The following is a 13369-nucleotide window of genomic DNA, read 5'->3' as shown; positions in this document are numbered from 1 at the left end:
GCCCTGAGCAGCAAAGGGGAAGCAGTCAAAAGGTTTGAATTCTGCAAGAAAATGCCCTGACCAGAAGCTGGATAGACATGGTAAGGCAAGTTTCCTCTGCAAGACCTCTTGTACTATGTATGAATCGCTGAAGGATGATGGGAGCACCACAGCACAAGCGAGTACTTTGACCACACAAATTAAGCATGGATCACCTTTGCTGCTTTTCATTAGAAATTGTTTTCTGGGTCTGAGTAAAATAGAGACTTTCACAGCTTCAATAAATTACCATTTCCTGACACAAAAGCTGATCTGAGAATAATTAAATTTCCCAAACCACTGCAATTAAATCCTGCAGATATCAGGTCTTAAACACAGTCATTATCTCTAGAACCTGAAATCTTCTAAACAGCAACAACCTACCGGTTTCCTTCTCTAGCATATCCAGGAGCTGCTCTCTCATCTCCATGTCCTTGGTCAGTGTGAAGACGTAAGCCATCAAGGCCTTGACATAAAGGTTTGTCTTATCAAGTGATACATTCTTGAGGCAATGTAAGGCATTATCCAGCATGGTGTCCTGAGAAAGGAATCCAAACCCAGTGATTTCCCTCTGACCACTTTCTGTTGTGAAAATCTACCCCCAACCCTCAAGTATCCCAGCTACATCCTTAATATATTTCAGTGCTAGCATCTCTTTCAGGACTGTGGAACGTGGAGTGGACAAAGCATTACTCACTGTGGGTTGAAAACAAAGATGTGACTGGACATACCACCAGGATGGGGGATTGTTAATACACTGGAGAACACAGCTGTAAGAAGTGTCTGGTAATGTGCTGGCTCAGAACTGTCAGACCTACATTCTGTGGATCTCAGCTCCCGAGGGGGTACAGCATTGTTTTCAGAACTGTAAGGCTGGAATATCAGCCCATTGCGGCTACAATATTCGAAACTTGGCTTGGAGATCACTGCTTTTATTTCAGGTCTGAAGGAGGGAGGGTTGCATACCTGAAAGTTTGTCTGTTTTTTTCTCCTTTAGCTATATTGGTCAGTTTAATAAAAACTATTGCCTTTCTCTGTAAGTCCAGAGCCATTTTCAGAGACAATTGTTTCCCCTGAAATCAGCTGGGAATTGCAGATGGTCTACTTTGCTGCAAATTAGGCCGTTTATATTAAGAACTCTTTACCAAGTTAAAAATTTTCTATGGAGCTTATTGTGTACGAAGGTGGGACATGACAGAAGCTTTCACCAGCTCAAGCTGGGTACTCCCTGAAACCACAGACCTGAGGAGGAATGAAGGGTGGAACAATTCCCAAGCCCTGCAAGACCTCGGTTGTGACTTACATTCTTCTCCAGATGGAGCTCTACCAGTGCAGCAGTGATATAGGCTGTTAGTGAGATTGTATCATCCACACCACCCTGCAAATCACACAAACATCAGAAAGAGACAAAACCAACCACTGCTTGCCTGTCATTGTGTCGCCACTGGAACTGCCTATGGATGGCATATCTGAGAGAGTACAGCAGCATGCCTCTGGGAATTCCTGGACATGTGGGGACCAAAGGAAAGCACTCCAGGCTCACTTACCGAATATCGTGAAAATCTGGTGTTGAGAGCAGCCTCAGAGCCATACAGCCTAGGCGTGCCTTCTCATAGAAGGACATGAAGCAAACTGTTAAGCTATTTATTTTATTAAATACGTTACAATTGGACACTCGAACAAAGTTTTTATGATGCAGGTTTTGCACACAAGAAGAAATGCAAGTTTACGTACAATTCAGCCAACTGTGAGAAGCTAGAGGTTAATATGGGTAAACAGGCTCTCAGGGAGCCACTTTTCCCAATATAGAACATTCATTCTTGGGGACGTTCTGCTTACACCCTCAGACTACATCTAAAATGAGCAGGGAAATTTGGGCTAAGATGCTGAAAAGCAGTGTTCATGTTAAATAGCAGAAACTTTGAAGTGTAAGGGGAGTGGGGGGCAAAAGCTACTCAAAAACGTATTGCCATACTGCATGCACACTGTTTGGTACTTGAGCACTGGGGCATGTTCACCAAGAGTTTGGTGCATTTCCAGCTACACTGCAGGGATCAATTCTGGGCATGCCAGACTTCAGAAGAAGTCATACTATTGGGGGGCAGTGGAGGGACAACTGTGTCTTCAGATACTCCTGTATTGGAGCACATAATCAGGCCTATCTGGAGAGTATTGTGTGTTGTAAGGTACGAAAAGAGGGAGAACCCAGGGTATTCTAGGCAAGTGCTAAAATATAAAAATATTTCTCCCTGTGCCCTTGAAGTATGTTGGCACAATTAGCTATGGTGCCTTTTGGCTAGAGTGAAAATGAAGAAAACCTAGCAATGATTAAAACCTCACGTGGAGGAAATGCCTGCTGGTTCAGGCCATGCTTTTTTCAAGCTGCTCTGAGAAGTTGCCTTGGCCACACTAGGCATTGGGGACATTGCTTTGCGCTATCGTGCAGAGCCGAAGAGCCTGGGGAAGCAACCCTATGCCCCACAGTGTGTTCCTCCCACTCACACTCCCACGTCTGGCAACCATACCTTTAAGTCATTGTTGAAGAGTTTCCCCACGCTCTGGAAGCAGCCACTGGGCAGCTGGTGCTTCTGCAGCCAGAGCAGAGCGCTGTGCACATGATTTTTGTCGATGTAAATGTGAGAGCTGGCTTGTCCAAAGGACCTGGCTACAAAAGCTGTCAGCCTGTGAGCAGAGCATGAAGGAATCCCGTGTCACAGCCGGGAGCTGAACCAGCAAGGACAATGGGTTTGGGGTGACAGTACCAACGCTGGTCACTCACCAGGTGTTGCTCTCGTTGTCAGCTTTCCCAAAGGTGCTGTAGGAACCATCATCGTGTTTGAAGAACAGCTGACGCTGGTAACCTATGAAGACGGGTGCCAGGACATGACTCTCAGTGCGAGGGCCTGTAGCATCTCAAACTGTATCCTTGCTGTGGGAAGAAGGCTTCACAGCAAGAGACCTCACCAGGCCCTACAGTCAGAGACACTGAGGCAAACCTACCACCCCACAATTCCCCGTGCATCCCACAGCATCACCATGGCAAGAAGCTGTTGCACAGCATCACTGAAGGGCGCCAAGTGGCTGCTCCACATTACTGGAGCTGTGAGGAGCAAGTACTGTGGGTACCTGCCCTGATGGTTCACAGTATGGTGTCGTGCTCAGCTGCCTCATGTCCCATGACCCAGGGAACCCTCGTGGGCACCTTGCTGTGAATAAAAAGAGCTGTAGGAGTGAGGAGGAACACTTTTCCTAGAGGGGACCCAATATGAAGTCCTGTTTGTTTTTCAGCACTTCTCCTAGCCCTGTTGGGTCTCAAGAAAGCAGTTTTTATGGGATGGAGAGAAAGTGGCAAGGCCATGCCTTTAAGCTCTGAGGGCAGAATGCTGTCTGCATCTTTTTGCTCTTCCTCCACCCTCCACACAGCCTCACTGTTTACCCTCCACCTTGCCTTTCTACTGCCGCCATTCTCTTGGGTAGACCCCCCTCTCCCAGATGTCTGTCTCAACTTGCAGTACCAGAGAGAAAGGGGGAAGGAAAGGGAGAAAAATCCTATCCATGGGAGGCTGCTGAGCTTGCAGCATAGTAGGATAAGAAGAGTGGCAGGCACATTGCAACATGAGACACAGACACTGGCACTGTATTAAATTCAGATCCTATTGGACAGAGCTGACATGCCCCTACAATATGTGTCCTAAAACATGAGGAAGCACTAAGCTACCAAACTCCTAGATAACCCCAAAGGCCACTCCTTATTCCAGTTAATAGCAGCTGATGCTCTGTTTCCACAAGGGACTTCCACCTGCCTCAGACTGATAAAGGAACAAACCACAGGCATCACATAATGATGGAAATCATTAATTACCCACACCTTTCTCAAAAAAGCAGGCTTGGTACCTCAATAACAGGCAGAGACAGAAGTCCTGCTTCTTCAGAAACATGCTTTTCCTTCCATGAGACATTTCCCTTATTCTCTGCAATACCTTCCTTTGTCACAGCTCTGGCAGTGCTCCCACTCCTGCCTTGCACCTCCCCACCAGACCAGTGCCCCAGAAGCAGCAGAAGGAAGGACAATCTTTACCTGTTCTCAGGAAATTCAGTGCTTTATCTTCAATTTCTGGGTCCAGTTGTTTAGTCTTATTCAAGTACTGAAGTATGAAGATGTTTGGTGCAAACTGAACCATGTTCTGTTCACCACAGCCAAAGGGCATCGCTAGCAGACTGTCTAAATTTTGAAGTGCTGGGCCCATGATGTCCCCTTAAGTTTGAGGTGAAGGGGCAGGAGAAAGAAAAAAACACAGACATTCATCAGTATGAAATGAAAGGACTGCTGCCTTCTCTAAACTCTACTGGGATCCTGGAAAAGAGCCAGCCCCTCAGTGAACAGAGACAGTTAATACTTCTGCTGACCCTTCCTAGATTAGGCCAGCACAGGAAGGGAAGACAGCGTGATTCTGGAAGGAGAGGGGGAATGCAAAGTTTGGGGGGGGTCTGAAGACAACTGTCATTCCCCAGTAGTTATCAAGAAGGGTAAGAATTACAGAGGCAAACTAGGTGGAAATCTGTAGGGATGGTTTGGTTCACTTAGGTGGATGGCAGTGACAGACATCAGAGGAGATAATCCGTTTTGTGCCTTCTCCTCCAGCCACTTGGGGATCACCCAGGATCATTCCTTAGGAGAGGAACAAATATTGAAAAGATCACTTGATGACATTTCTGAGGCCAACATAACACCCTTTACAGTTTATCTGATGAAGAACTGGGTTGATGCATCTTTAAGGCCAAAGCATTGTGCAAGTTCTCCCCACTGGGGACCTAAGAGCAAGGAAAGCCTTTCTCACCAATCACAGCGAAAGTGGCTCGGCCAGATCCCTCCAGCACTTCTGCAGGCAGAGTCAGGGAGAACTCTTCAGAGACAGTGCTATCTGAGGAAGGCAGAACCCAGAAATTTATCCCATGGAAGAAGCACCACACACAAATGTAACATCCCAAGAAGACCCAGGTGAGGCTCAGTGTGACACTGACTCTCAACCAAATGCCTCAATACAGGAAACTTTGCCAAGTGGAAGGCAAACATGAACAAAAAATAGTGGTGGTTCTCCCAGGCAAGGATGGTGCCACCAGTGCTTGCTCTTTGACAAATTCCCCCCACCCCTGGGTATTTGCAGTAGCCCTGTCCCTTCCATCCTGCTCCCACAACCAGTAGCAGTCAGGGATATTTATCCCATACCTGCAGCACAGAGAAAGGCGTTTTGTGTCTTCTCTTGTAGGACACCTCCTGGCTGCCGATGGAGAAAGAGTAGTTCAGAGTAGGGAAGGCAGGAAAGGCAGACACCAAGCCTCAGCAGGCCTGTCTGCTTCCAAGAGGAAGGGGCTAAACCACCTACTGTCCCCACGTGTTCTCCACCTTGAGGTGTGACTAACCTTCACAAGCAGAGGTTTTATCACCGTGTCTCTCCCTCCTTGCAAAGGTGTCACAGCAATCCTGTTATCGCACAGGTCGTGTGAATCTTCTGCCTCGCCGCTCACAGTGATGTTCACTTTACCTGCAGGGAGCACAGGGGCACGTTGCTGACCACTTGCAGCAGATAGCTGTACGTAAGAGCATTGAGCATCCGGACCAGACATGCAGAGGCAGGCAAATTCCACCCCTCCTCCCCCTAACTGCCACGCGTCCCTCCGCTCAACCTCACCCAGCCTGGTGGCTGTCACGTTCCACACGAAGGTTTTCGCTTCATTAGCACAGAGGCAGCTGGTGAACTGGCAGCCTGGGCAGGCATCCACCTTTAGTTCTGGGGTCTCTGTGAGGGTGGCACGTACCTGAGTGTTGTAGGGTTGTACAAGCACACGTTGGCATAGAGTTAATAACAGGCAGTGAACAAAGGAGCAAATACCATGGGTCATGAAGTGCAAGGCTCTGCTTTGTGGTCCAGATGCCAGTACCTAGGGTTCCTGAGAAGCTCATAGCTTGCTTTTGGGCTCAAGTTTTAGCTCTGACAGAGGATGTGTAGTTGGGGCAATACTCACCTGGATACAGTCCTTGAGGTAGTTGAAGACAGTGGCTTTTAGACTGAAAGTCTCTCCTTGGATCACAGAGTACGGCAGTGACAGATCCACAAAGAAAGGCTGGAAGACCCTAATACTGGTCAGAGGTGACAGCCCAAAGCCAGTATCAGAAACACAGAAGGTGTTGGCGTTCCATTCTGTGATAGTGTCAGGTACAGCAACTTGGAGAGACACTTGCCCATCGTCCCTAGAGTAGGAAGGGAGAGAGGAGAACTTATTCAGAAGCAGGCAGAAGTTTTCAGGCGTCTCTCTGGGGAAGTCAGGTAGAAGCTGTTACCAACCCGACAGAGACCAAATCCCAAATCCAGGTCTCTGGGAAAAGTGTCCGTGGTTTTGGCTTCTCCTTGTCATCAGGGAGCGGTGCAGCATCACCATGGACAACATGATCATATGCTGGAAAACAAGTGATACCTTAGAAAACAGGATATATAGCTACAGGTGAAATTATTCTTCATTCACAGGCAATCTAACACAAACTATAAATGCCTTGTGACACACAACAAGAGTGGATTGGGTTGGCATTTCAGTGAGTATCTGACACAGTGTGTGTAGCTTTGGGGCACACAGCTTTAGGGAGACAGAGTTGGGTGAAGTTTAGCCTGAGGCTCAGACAGATCCAGAAAGTTTGGTCCGGATCCAGGGGGAGACAGCATGCTCAAATGGAGTCGCACTCCTTTAAATAATCTGTGAAAAGTGCTGGTGGAGAGCATACTACATTTTCTGTGGAAAGCGCAGAACACAGGGACAGCAAATAAAGCACAGAGATTTGAGCTTTTATCTGTGATTTATAAATCAGGTCCATTGAACTGGACACAAGACAAGAAGCACAGCAAGATGGGAGTCAGCCACCTCAGCTGCAGGCTGGCCAGAACTGGGAGAGAAGAGCCCCTTCAGACAAGGAGATGGGTGTGTTCGTTCCTTACCAACAACATTGTCTTTTCTAGAATACATCTTTTTCTCAAAGCCCGGTAGCATACAGGAAACGGGTTTCTTGATTCTAGTATTGGTTAATATTTTCATGCGCAATTTCTGGGAAAACAGTGAAGACAGTAAATCAATGATAAATAAAAAGGAACAAGGACTGTTAGAAATATCTCACGATAGCAGGTATCGTAAAAGGGGCTGGTGGTAGCTGAAACACTTTAAAATGCTGCTTGCTTATATACATATGCATAAGCATACATGCTCAGACTCTGGGCAGTGCATGAGGAACAGAAACCAGCATCTGAGGAATACTTGGGCCAATTATTACTTCTCATAAAAGTAAGTTTCAACTAGATATGTCCTTCATATGCCTGACCCTAACAATGAGCCAAAAGCCATATACTCCATGAAAAAACTTAAGAGAAGTAAATTCTAAACTTTAAATATTTTCATAATTTTAGAATGGAAAGATTTCACTGGCTGTTCACACAAAACTGTTCTTACACAAGTTAGTACCAGTCCTAGCCTAGAAAACTGATAGGTGACTTGGTCACAGCTTAGTATGGATTCTGCTTTTGTCTGAGTGAGACTTACTCGGGGCCTTGTGCTTCACAAGGTGAAAATATTGGATTGAACGTACCCTCATGTGCATGGACTGAGAAGGCGGCAGCAATCACACTGGAAGAATGCATTGGATCCTGTGAGCAATCATTGCTTTGACTTAATGGTCTGCGAGTCACTGAGAACTTTCTTGAAGTGCCAAATCCCTTCATGAAAATATGGGCCCTCACCCTTTCTGCGAGGGCTGTATGTGCCTGTGGACTTAGTCATATGCCACAGGACAGTCATCTCTAACAGGATCACTAATAACTGAGGTGTAGTGGGATCTCCTTTACATCTGACATAGTAGGCAGCTAGAAGGCAGCAAGTACCATGCCTTTGGGGGGAATCAGGTCTGTATTTGTGAGGTAGAGTTCCATCAGCCTGAGAAGTCCATGCAACTCAATTTGGGTTGTTTTCCGTGTGTTGTTACCTTCTTCTCCTGTTTTGAGGTGCTTTTACTTGCATATGTTTCTTTAAACAGCATTCTGTCAGAAGCAGCACTTCTTGGGTTTCAGTTAGCAGGCACGTTAATCTCTTCCAGGCTATTGTGCTTGTTAGCAGATTAGCTTATTTTGACATTTGTCTTGACATTTAGTTATAGAGCCAAATTGTGAAGGACTTCTTTTTATTAAAAATACTTTGAGGAGAAGAAGAGACTCAGTGAAACACAAAGAAGTTTGCAAATAAGACAATCGCCAAGTGGTGTTTGGTCAAAATATGGTGAGGTGCTCAGGTCTTATTGGGATATTTTTGCCACCCCCTCTTTGTAGATATGGTAGCCTAAACTAAGTTTGTTCATTTTTACACTGTCTTTCTCTAATCATGTGGTTTGCATTTTGCTTACTCATAAGTTTCATCTTTCCCCATAGTCCCCAAATGAGTGTGAGTGCACTGAAGAACAAGGCATAGATGGCTTGTAGCAATGAAAGTCAGGGCAGCTGAGGTTTCCTAAGAGTATATTCTTGTAGGCATTCAGGGTAGCATACTGGAATCTCTGGCTCAGAAAAAGTTTAGCAGAACTGTAGACACTCACCTTAAACAGATTAAAGACATCAGCATCACTTTGGTACCATGGTGCTCCCATCTGAGTCTTTTTGTGGAGACTGGGCTCCTGAGGCAGACAAGGGTATGGCTCAAAGTCTTCCAAGCGATAAGGGAACCCTCGGCCTCCGATTGTAAAGATGTCATCAAAGACCTTATTATACAGCTGCAATGGAAAAACAGAGGTCTTTGTAAGGAACTGACCAATGAGCATGTGCATGTGTTAAATATTTGGATTGTAGCCCTCTATTATACTTTGCAGTTGAGGAAGTTTGCATTGGCCCGGCTTATACTAAAGGACATGAAGCCCAAGGAGCAGATGTAGGCAAGTAACTTTTAGTCTGCAGGCTTTCCCCAGACAGTTCAAGCTTTTTAACTCTAAGGTGCAAGATTAACACACGATTCCATTTGAGCACAAGGCATTGGTACATCTGACTTACATATTTCATGATTACTACTTTATATACCTGCTAGTAGACGATGTAAGTGCTCTGCGCTAGAACAATATTCCTGTAAAATGAAACACCAGGATCACACTGCAGGTCCTATCTACAGGTGCAGAAAGTCCCCCTGGATTTGGAGATGCTTATTTGTCTGACCTCTATAACTTAACTTACAACTTTGCATGAGGCATATACATATGTATTATGTCTGGTATACATTGTGGAATTATGCTAAGATTTTCAATTCTGGCAGTATTTTTGTTCTAAGTCTTAAATTCATTCCTCTGAAACACACAGCTGCTTTAAGGTAAATTCCTTCAACTCTTCCAGATTCTCGGAATGCACTTGGGTGCTGACAAAATCCTGACCACTGTTCACGAGCCACTGGGTGCTGTCCCCTAGATACTGTTTTCTAAAGAACTGACGAGGTCCTCAGCCTGATCTGTCCCATGGTTATAATTCAGCAATATTTGGGGCAGAGGGATAGGAAGACCCTACCGAAGCAAAGTTCTGTTTCAAAGGTTTAGCCTCACTGCCTGGTGGAAGATGGAAGAGCAGAGAGACAAGTGGATGTGAGGAAAGCTGCTAAACACTCTCCCTCCAAGCGGAAAGCACCAGCATCTCTTCCAAGCTGCTTTCCCCGCCTAGCCCGGCAGTGCTGTGCAGCATCCACCACCCTCCAGGCAGAGGCCCACAGTGCAGGGCTGATGCACGAGGGACATGATGACCATATTCCTCAGAAAAGGCGGAGGAGGGGGAATGCCAGGGCAGCCACCTAACACTGCAGCCATGTCCTGGGAGGGACTATGGGCTTCCTCCCGCCCGTGCATGGAGACAGAAAGCAGGCAGAAATGAGGGGGTTGGTCACAGCAGGCTGCACTCACTGTGTCTGCTGTTAGGGTATTGTTGTACTTCAGGAGGACGCTCTTGTCAACAGCTTGGACAGAGCACAGGGACCCTGGAGCAGCCTTGAGGTCCAGGCTGACTGTCGATCCGGGGACTTCCTCCTTGCGTGAGAAGTCCAGTGACACCTGCAAAAGAAGGTCAGGTCAGGGGGCTTAGCTTTGGAGAGTGGGACCCTGTGACTCTTAGATGTCTGGGCAGCAGAGCGAAAGACAGAGAGTGAGGTAGGGAAGGAGGCTGAGATGCTGAGACAGACCCTCTTGAAAACCCACTGGGAAGATTAGAGGGGCTGCAGTGTGTGCAGCCCAGCCAGAATTCCCCCGCCACTGCACATCCACCACCCTCTGACCCAGAGCTACCCCAGGGAGATCAGTCATACAGAATGGGGGGAGAAAACAGAGTTCAAGGGGGCCTGGTTTACTCCTTGGGAAAGGCTTGCCAGTCAGTATTGTGGAAGGCAGGACTAGGAATTCAGGGAAGAAGGAGGATACTTGTTTTGTTTCCCAGCCAAAAATACTGGGCATCTGGTTTGGTGTGTATCCAGCTTACACCACTTGGCTGGGGATAAAACAGGCCCAGGAACCGCAGTAGGACAGAGCACATCAATGATGCTGTCACACTCCTTGTGTTTCTACTCACCTTGTGTTTAAAGCACTTTTCTACTTGAAACTCTTCCACATCAGCCACCACCTCTCCATCCAAGAAGACTGAGTACAGTAGGAGCTGAATGTCAGGCAAGAAGTCATTGCTAGTAGTCAAAGTCAAGGAGAAGGAGCCCTGCAGCTCTGTACAAGACAGCAGCAAGGAAGAGAGGAAAAGCATTCAAATTAAACAGCTCCTTGGGATAGGACACACAATAAAAATCAAAAGAGGGAATATAATAATTTCTACCTGCAGATAAGAATATCCCACACAGTCACAGATTAACAAAAAACCCAGGATATTAGCCACTCCTTTGGCTCAAGTTTGGCAAAAATACGCCTCTTCCCTACTGCACCTTGGATAAACAGGCAAGCTACCAAAAAATGTATATCTTCTCCAAAAGTACAAGCTAGCAGCAAAGTCATAAGGTTGGATATTAGATCAATTAGACAAGGCAGGAGGACAGTCACCGAACTGATATGAGAGGAGAGTTGATCTAAGGAGGTTGGTCACCACTAAGAACTCAGTTCAATAGCTCCCACCTGTGGGTAAGGATAACACCTGCAGACATTGTCACTGGAGAGCTGTCACAGTTTTCTGAGGTGTGTTACGAGACACTTCATACGTTTCTACTCACTCTCATGCTGGATAATTGGCACCTGCTTCTCTCCACTGGAAAGGATCTTGCCTTTTGATATCACCTGAACAGCAAAGAAAAGAGCCATTCAAGGGCCTGAATTCTGACAGCATGAGGAGAGTAAGAAAAGAACAAGAGAGGGAGAAGGAAGCCTGAGAGATGCTGTCACAGAAGCTCCTCTGGCAGGACATGACCTAAAGAACTCTGCAGCAGAGATGGTGACAGCATAGCTGGGAAGGGTCTTGAGAGGTGTTGGTTAGGCAAGGAGAATATGTGATTGCTTGGAAAACCAGAGGTATGTGTGAAGCTACGAGCAGCTGCTCCTTAGCCCTAGTGAACTCTGATCTTCACATTGCTAGGATACAGTACGTTTTGACCATGCAAATGAGCCCAGTTCAGTAACGAAGATACTCATAACCTCTCAGCTAGGCTGTAGTCACACTCTTGCTTTGGACTCCCTGAACGTGGACTTCATCAAAACACAATTACATACTCCTGGAGTGCACCAAGGCCCTGTGCAATTTCAAGCCTTTTCCTATAGATACACAGACAAGGGGAGGTCAGCTGCCCCAAAGAGCAGCAGTTCACAGACAGATTGCCCCAGACACAGGTGGAAGTCTGGGGCATAGCTGCTGGACAGAAGGCTAGCCCTCCACTGCCACCCTTGGGAACATAGTAGAAAGTAGGGTGGATGACAGGCATCTATCACCTAAGCTTAGGTCAAGGCACTCTTGGGCTGGGGCTAGGAGCAGGTCCAGGAACTGGAGAACAGGAGATTTGGGCACAACAGAACTCACAAACTGACTCATACTGGCCTGGGAGTATTTTGCCCTTTCTATGTATGTTGTATCTATGTGCTGTATGAAAAGGATAAAATACCAGTAAGCATAATCTTGCCGTGAGATTCATCTGTCTTCTGTGCTTACCAAGTAGTAGAAATCAATGTGATCTGCTTCAGAGCTGAGTTTATTCCGGTCAAGGATATAATCCACTTGCACTTCTTGTTCTTGATCACAGGGCATCACATCATTCCAGGCCTTGATCTCAAGGAAACTGTTGCTCTCAGAGTAGAAAGGTTTCAGCCAGTGAAAGTTATCCTGGACTAATCTGTTGCTTTGAGAAGAATCTTGCTCATCATCATTTTTAAGGTTGTAGGTACCCTTCAGAGCACAAAAGCATGAGTTGACAATCAGTATCAAGTGATACAAAGGACCCTGTACACCTTATTAAAACATTAAGTTATTATCTGAGCTGTTGGCAGACCCAGACCACACATCTGTATGCTTAAAATATTCTTCTCTTAAAACATAATTTTAAAGTCTCTTACGAGACTTTTGTCTAAGTCTAGTAGCTTTGCCCACAACGACATTTTTTCTCCTTATCTTTCCATGGGGACCCACCCCACACCAGACTAACCCGAGCACAACACCACTGTTTTCAGTTTGTGTTTCAGATGCCTTAATGCACAACAGACACCAAGACAGCTTTTTGGTGAAGCTCTGCTTCTCTGCAGATAATTTAGGGCTCTGTGGACAATAGCTGTGGGCCTAGGAACAAGAACTAGAGGCTGTCCTGAGGACATAAATCTACCTCCTACATTACAGAGCTTCTGATCACCAAATCCTGCCCAACCACAATTAGGGAACCTCACTCCAGATAGGCTAGGGTCTTGGGGAAAAACATCTGGAAAAATAGTTCCAGTCTTAGAGAAATGGGTGGCAATAGGAGATTGTACTGCTTGGGCACAAATCCCACATCAGCTGCAGGAATGCAGGTAGCGGGAAGAGGAGGTACTGCCAGGCTGGTAACAACGAGCTCCAGGTGTAAGATCAGAAGCTGTGAGAAGAACAAGCCAACTGCTTCAAGGTACGGTATTGAGAGGGAGGTCAAGAACAGCTACTGGCCAAGCTAAACCTGGACAAGTTATGAGCTTCTGCAGGGCCAAGGCGCCACTGGAAATGGAGTTTAGCAGAAACAGGCATCAGCTGCCAGTTCTGCTGAGCCACCTCCAACATGTCCCAGTGTGGAGAAAAGGGAGATTTCCTCCAAGGAAGTATTCAGATTAACAGATGGAGGTAGAGTAAGGTGAGGGGGG

General features: G+C 46.5%; 1 protein-coding gene across 1 annotated transcript in view; it reads right to left on the bottom strand.

Annotated features, from left to right (window-relative positions):
* The window catches only part of LOC113491064 (alpha-2-macroglobulin-like protein 1), a 29533-nt gene that overhangs the window by 7000 nt on the left and 9164 nt on the right, over positions 1-13369 (bottom strand). The window contains exons 13-29 of the mRNA XM_026867706.1: positions 12201-12434; positions 11275-11338; positions 10635-10780; positions 9977-10123; positions 8642-8815; positions 6978-7110; positions 6363-6474; positions 6043-6268; positions 5709-5835; positions 5440-5561; positions 5246-5297; positions 4857-4940; positions 4097-4273; positions 2798-2879; positions 2544-2700; positions 1322-1396; positions 403-556 (exon numbers count right to left, since the gene is read on the bottom strand). Of these exons, the coding sequence (XP_026723507.1) occupies positions 403-556; positions 1322-1396; positions 2544-2700; positions 2798-2879; positions 4097-4273; positions 4857-4940; positions 5246-5297; positions 5440-5561; positions 5709-5835; positions 6043-6268; positions 6363-6474; positions 6978-7110; positions 8642-8815; positions 9977-10123; positions 10635-10780; positions 11275-11338; positions 12201-12434 (2266 nt within the window). The remainder of the gene's footprint in view (positions 1-402; positions 557-1321; positions 1397-2543; positions 2701-2797; positions 2880-4096; positions 4274-4856; positions 4941-5245; positions 5298-5439; positions 5562-5708; positions 5836-6042; positions 6269-6362; positions 6475-6977; positions 7111-8641; positions 8816-9976; positions 10124-10634; positions 10781-11274; positions 11339-12200; positions 12435-13369) is intronic.

Source organism: Athene cunicularia, assembly GCF_003259725.1.
Source record: "Athene cunicularia isolate RWA chromosome 1 unlocalized genomic scaffold, athCun1 chr1_part2, whole genome shotgun sequence".
Lineage (NCBI taxonomy): Eukaryota > Metazoa > Chordata > Aves > Strigiformes > Strigidae > Athene > Athene cunicularia.
Note: the sequence above shows the minus strand (reverse complement) of the source record. Positions and strands in the feature narration are given on the sequence as shown.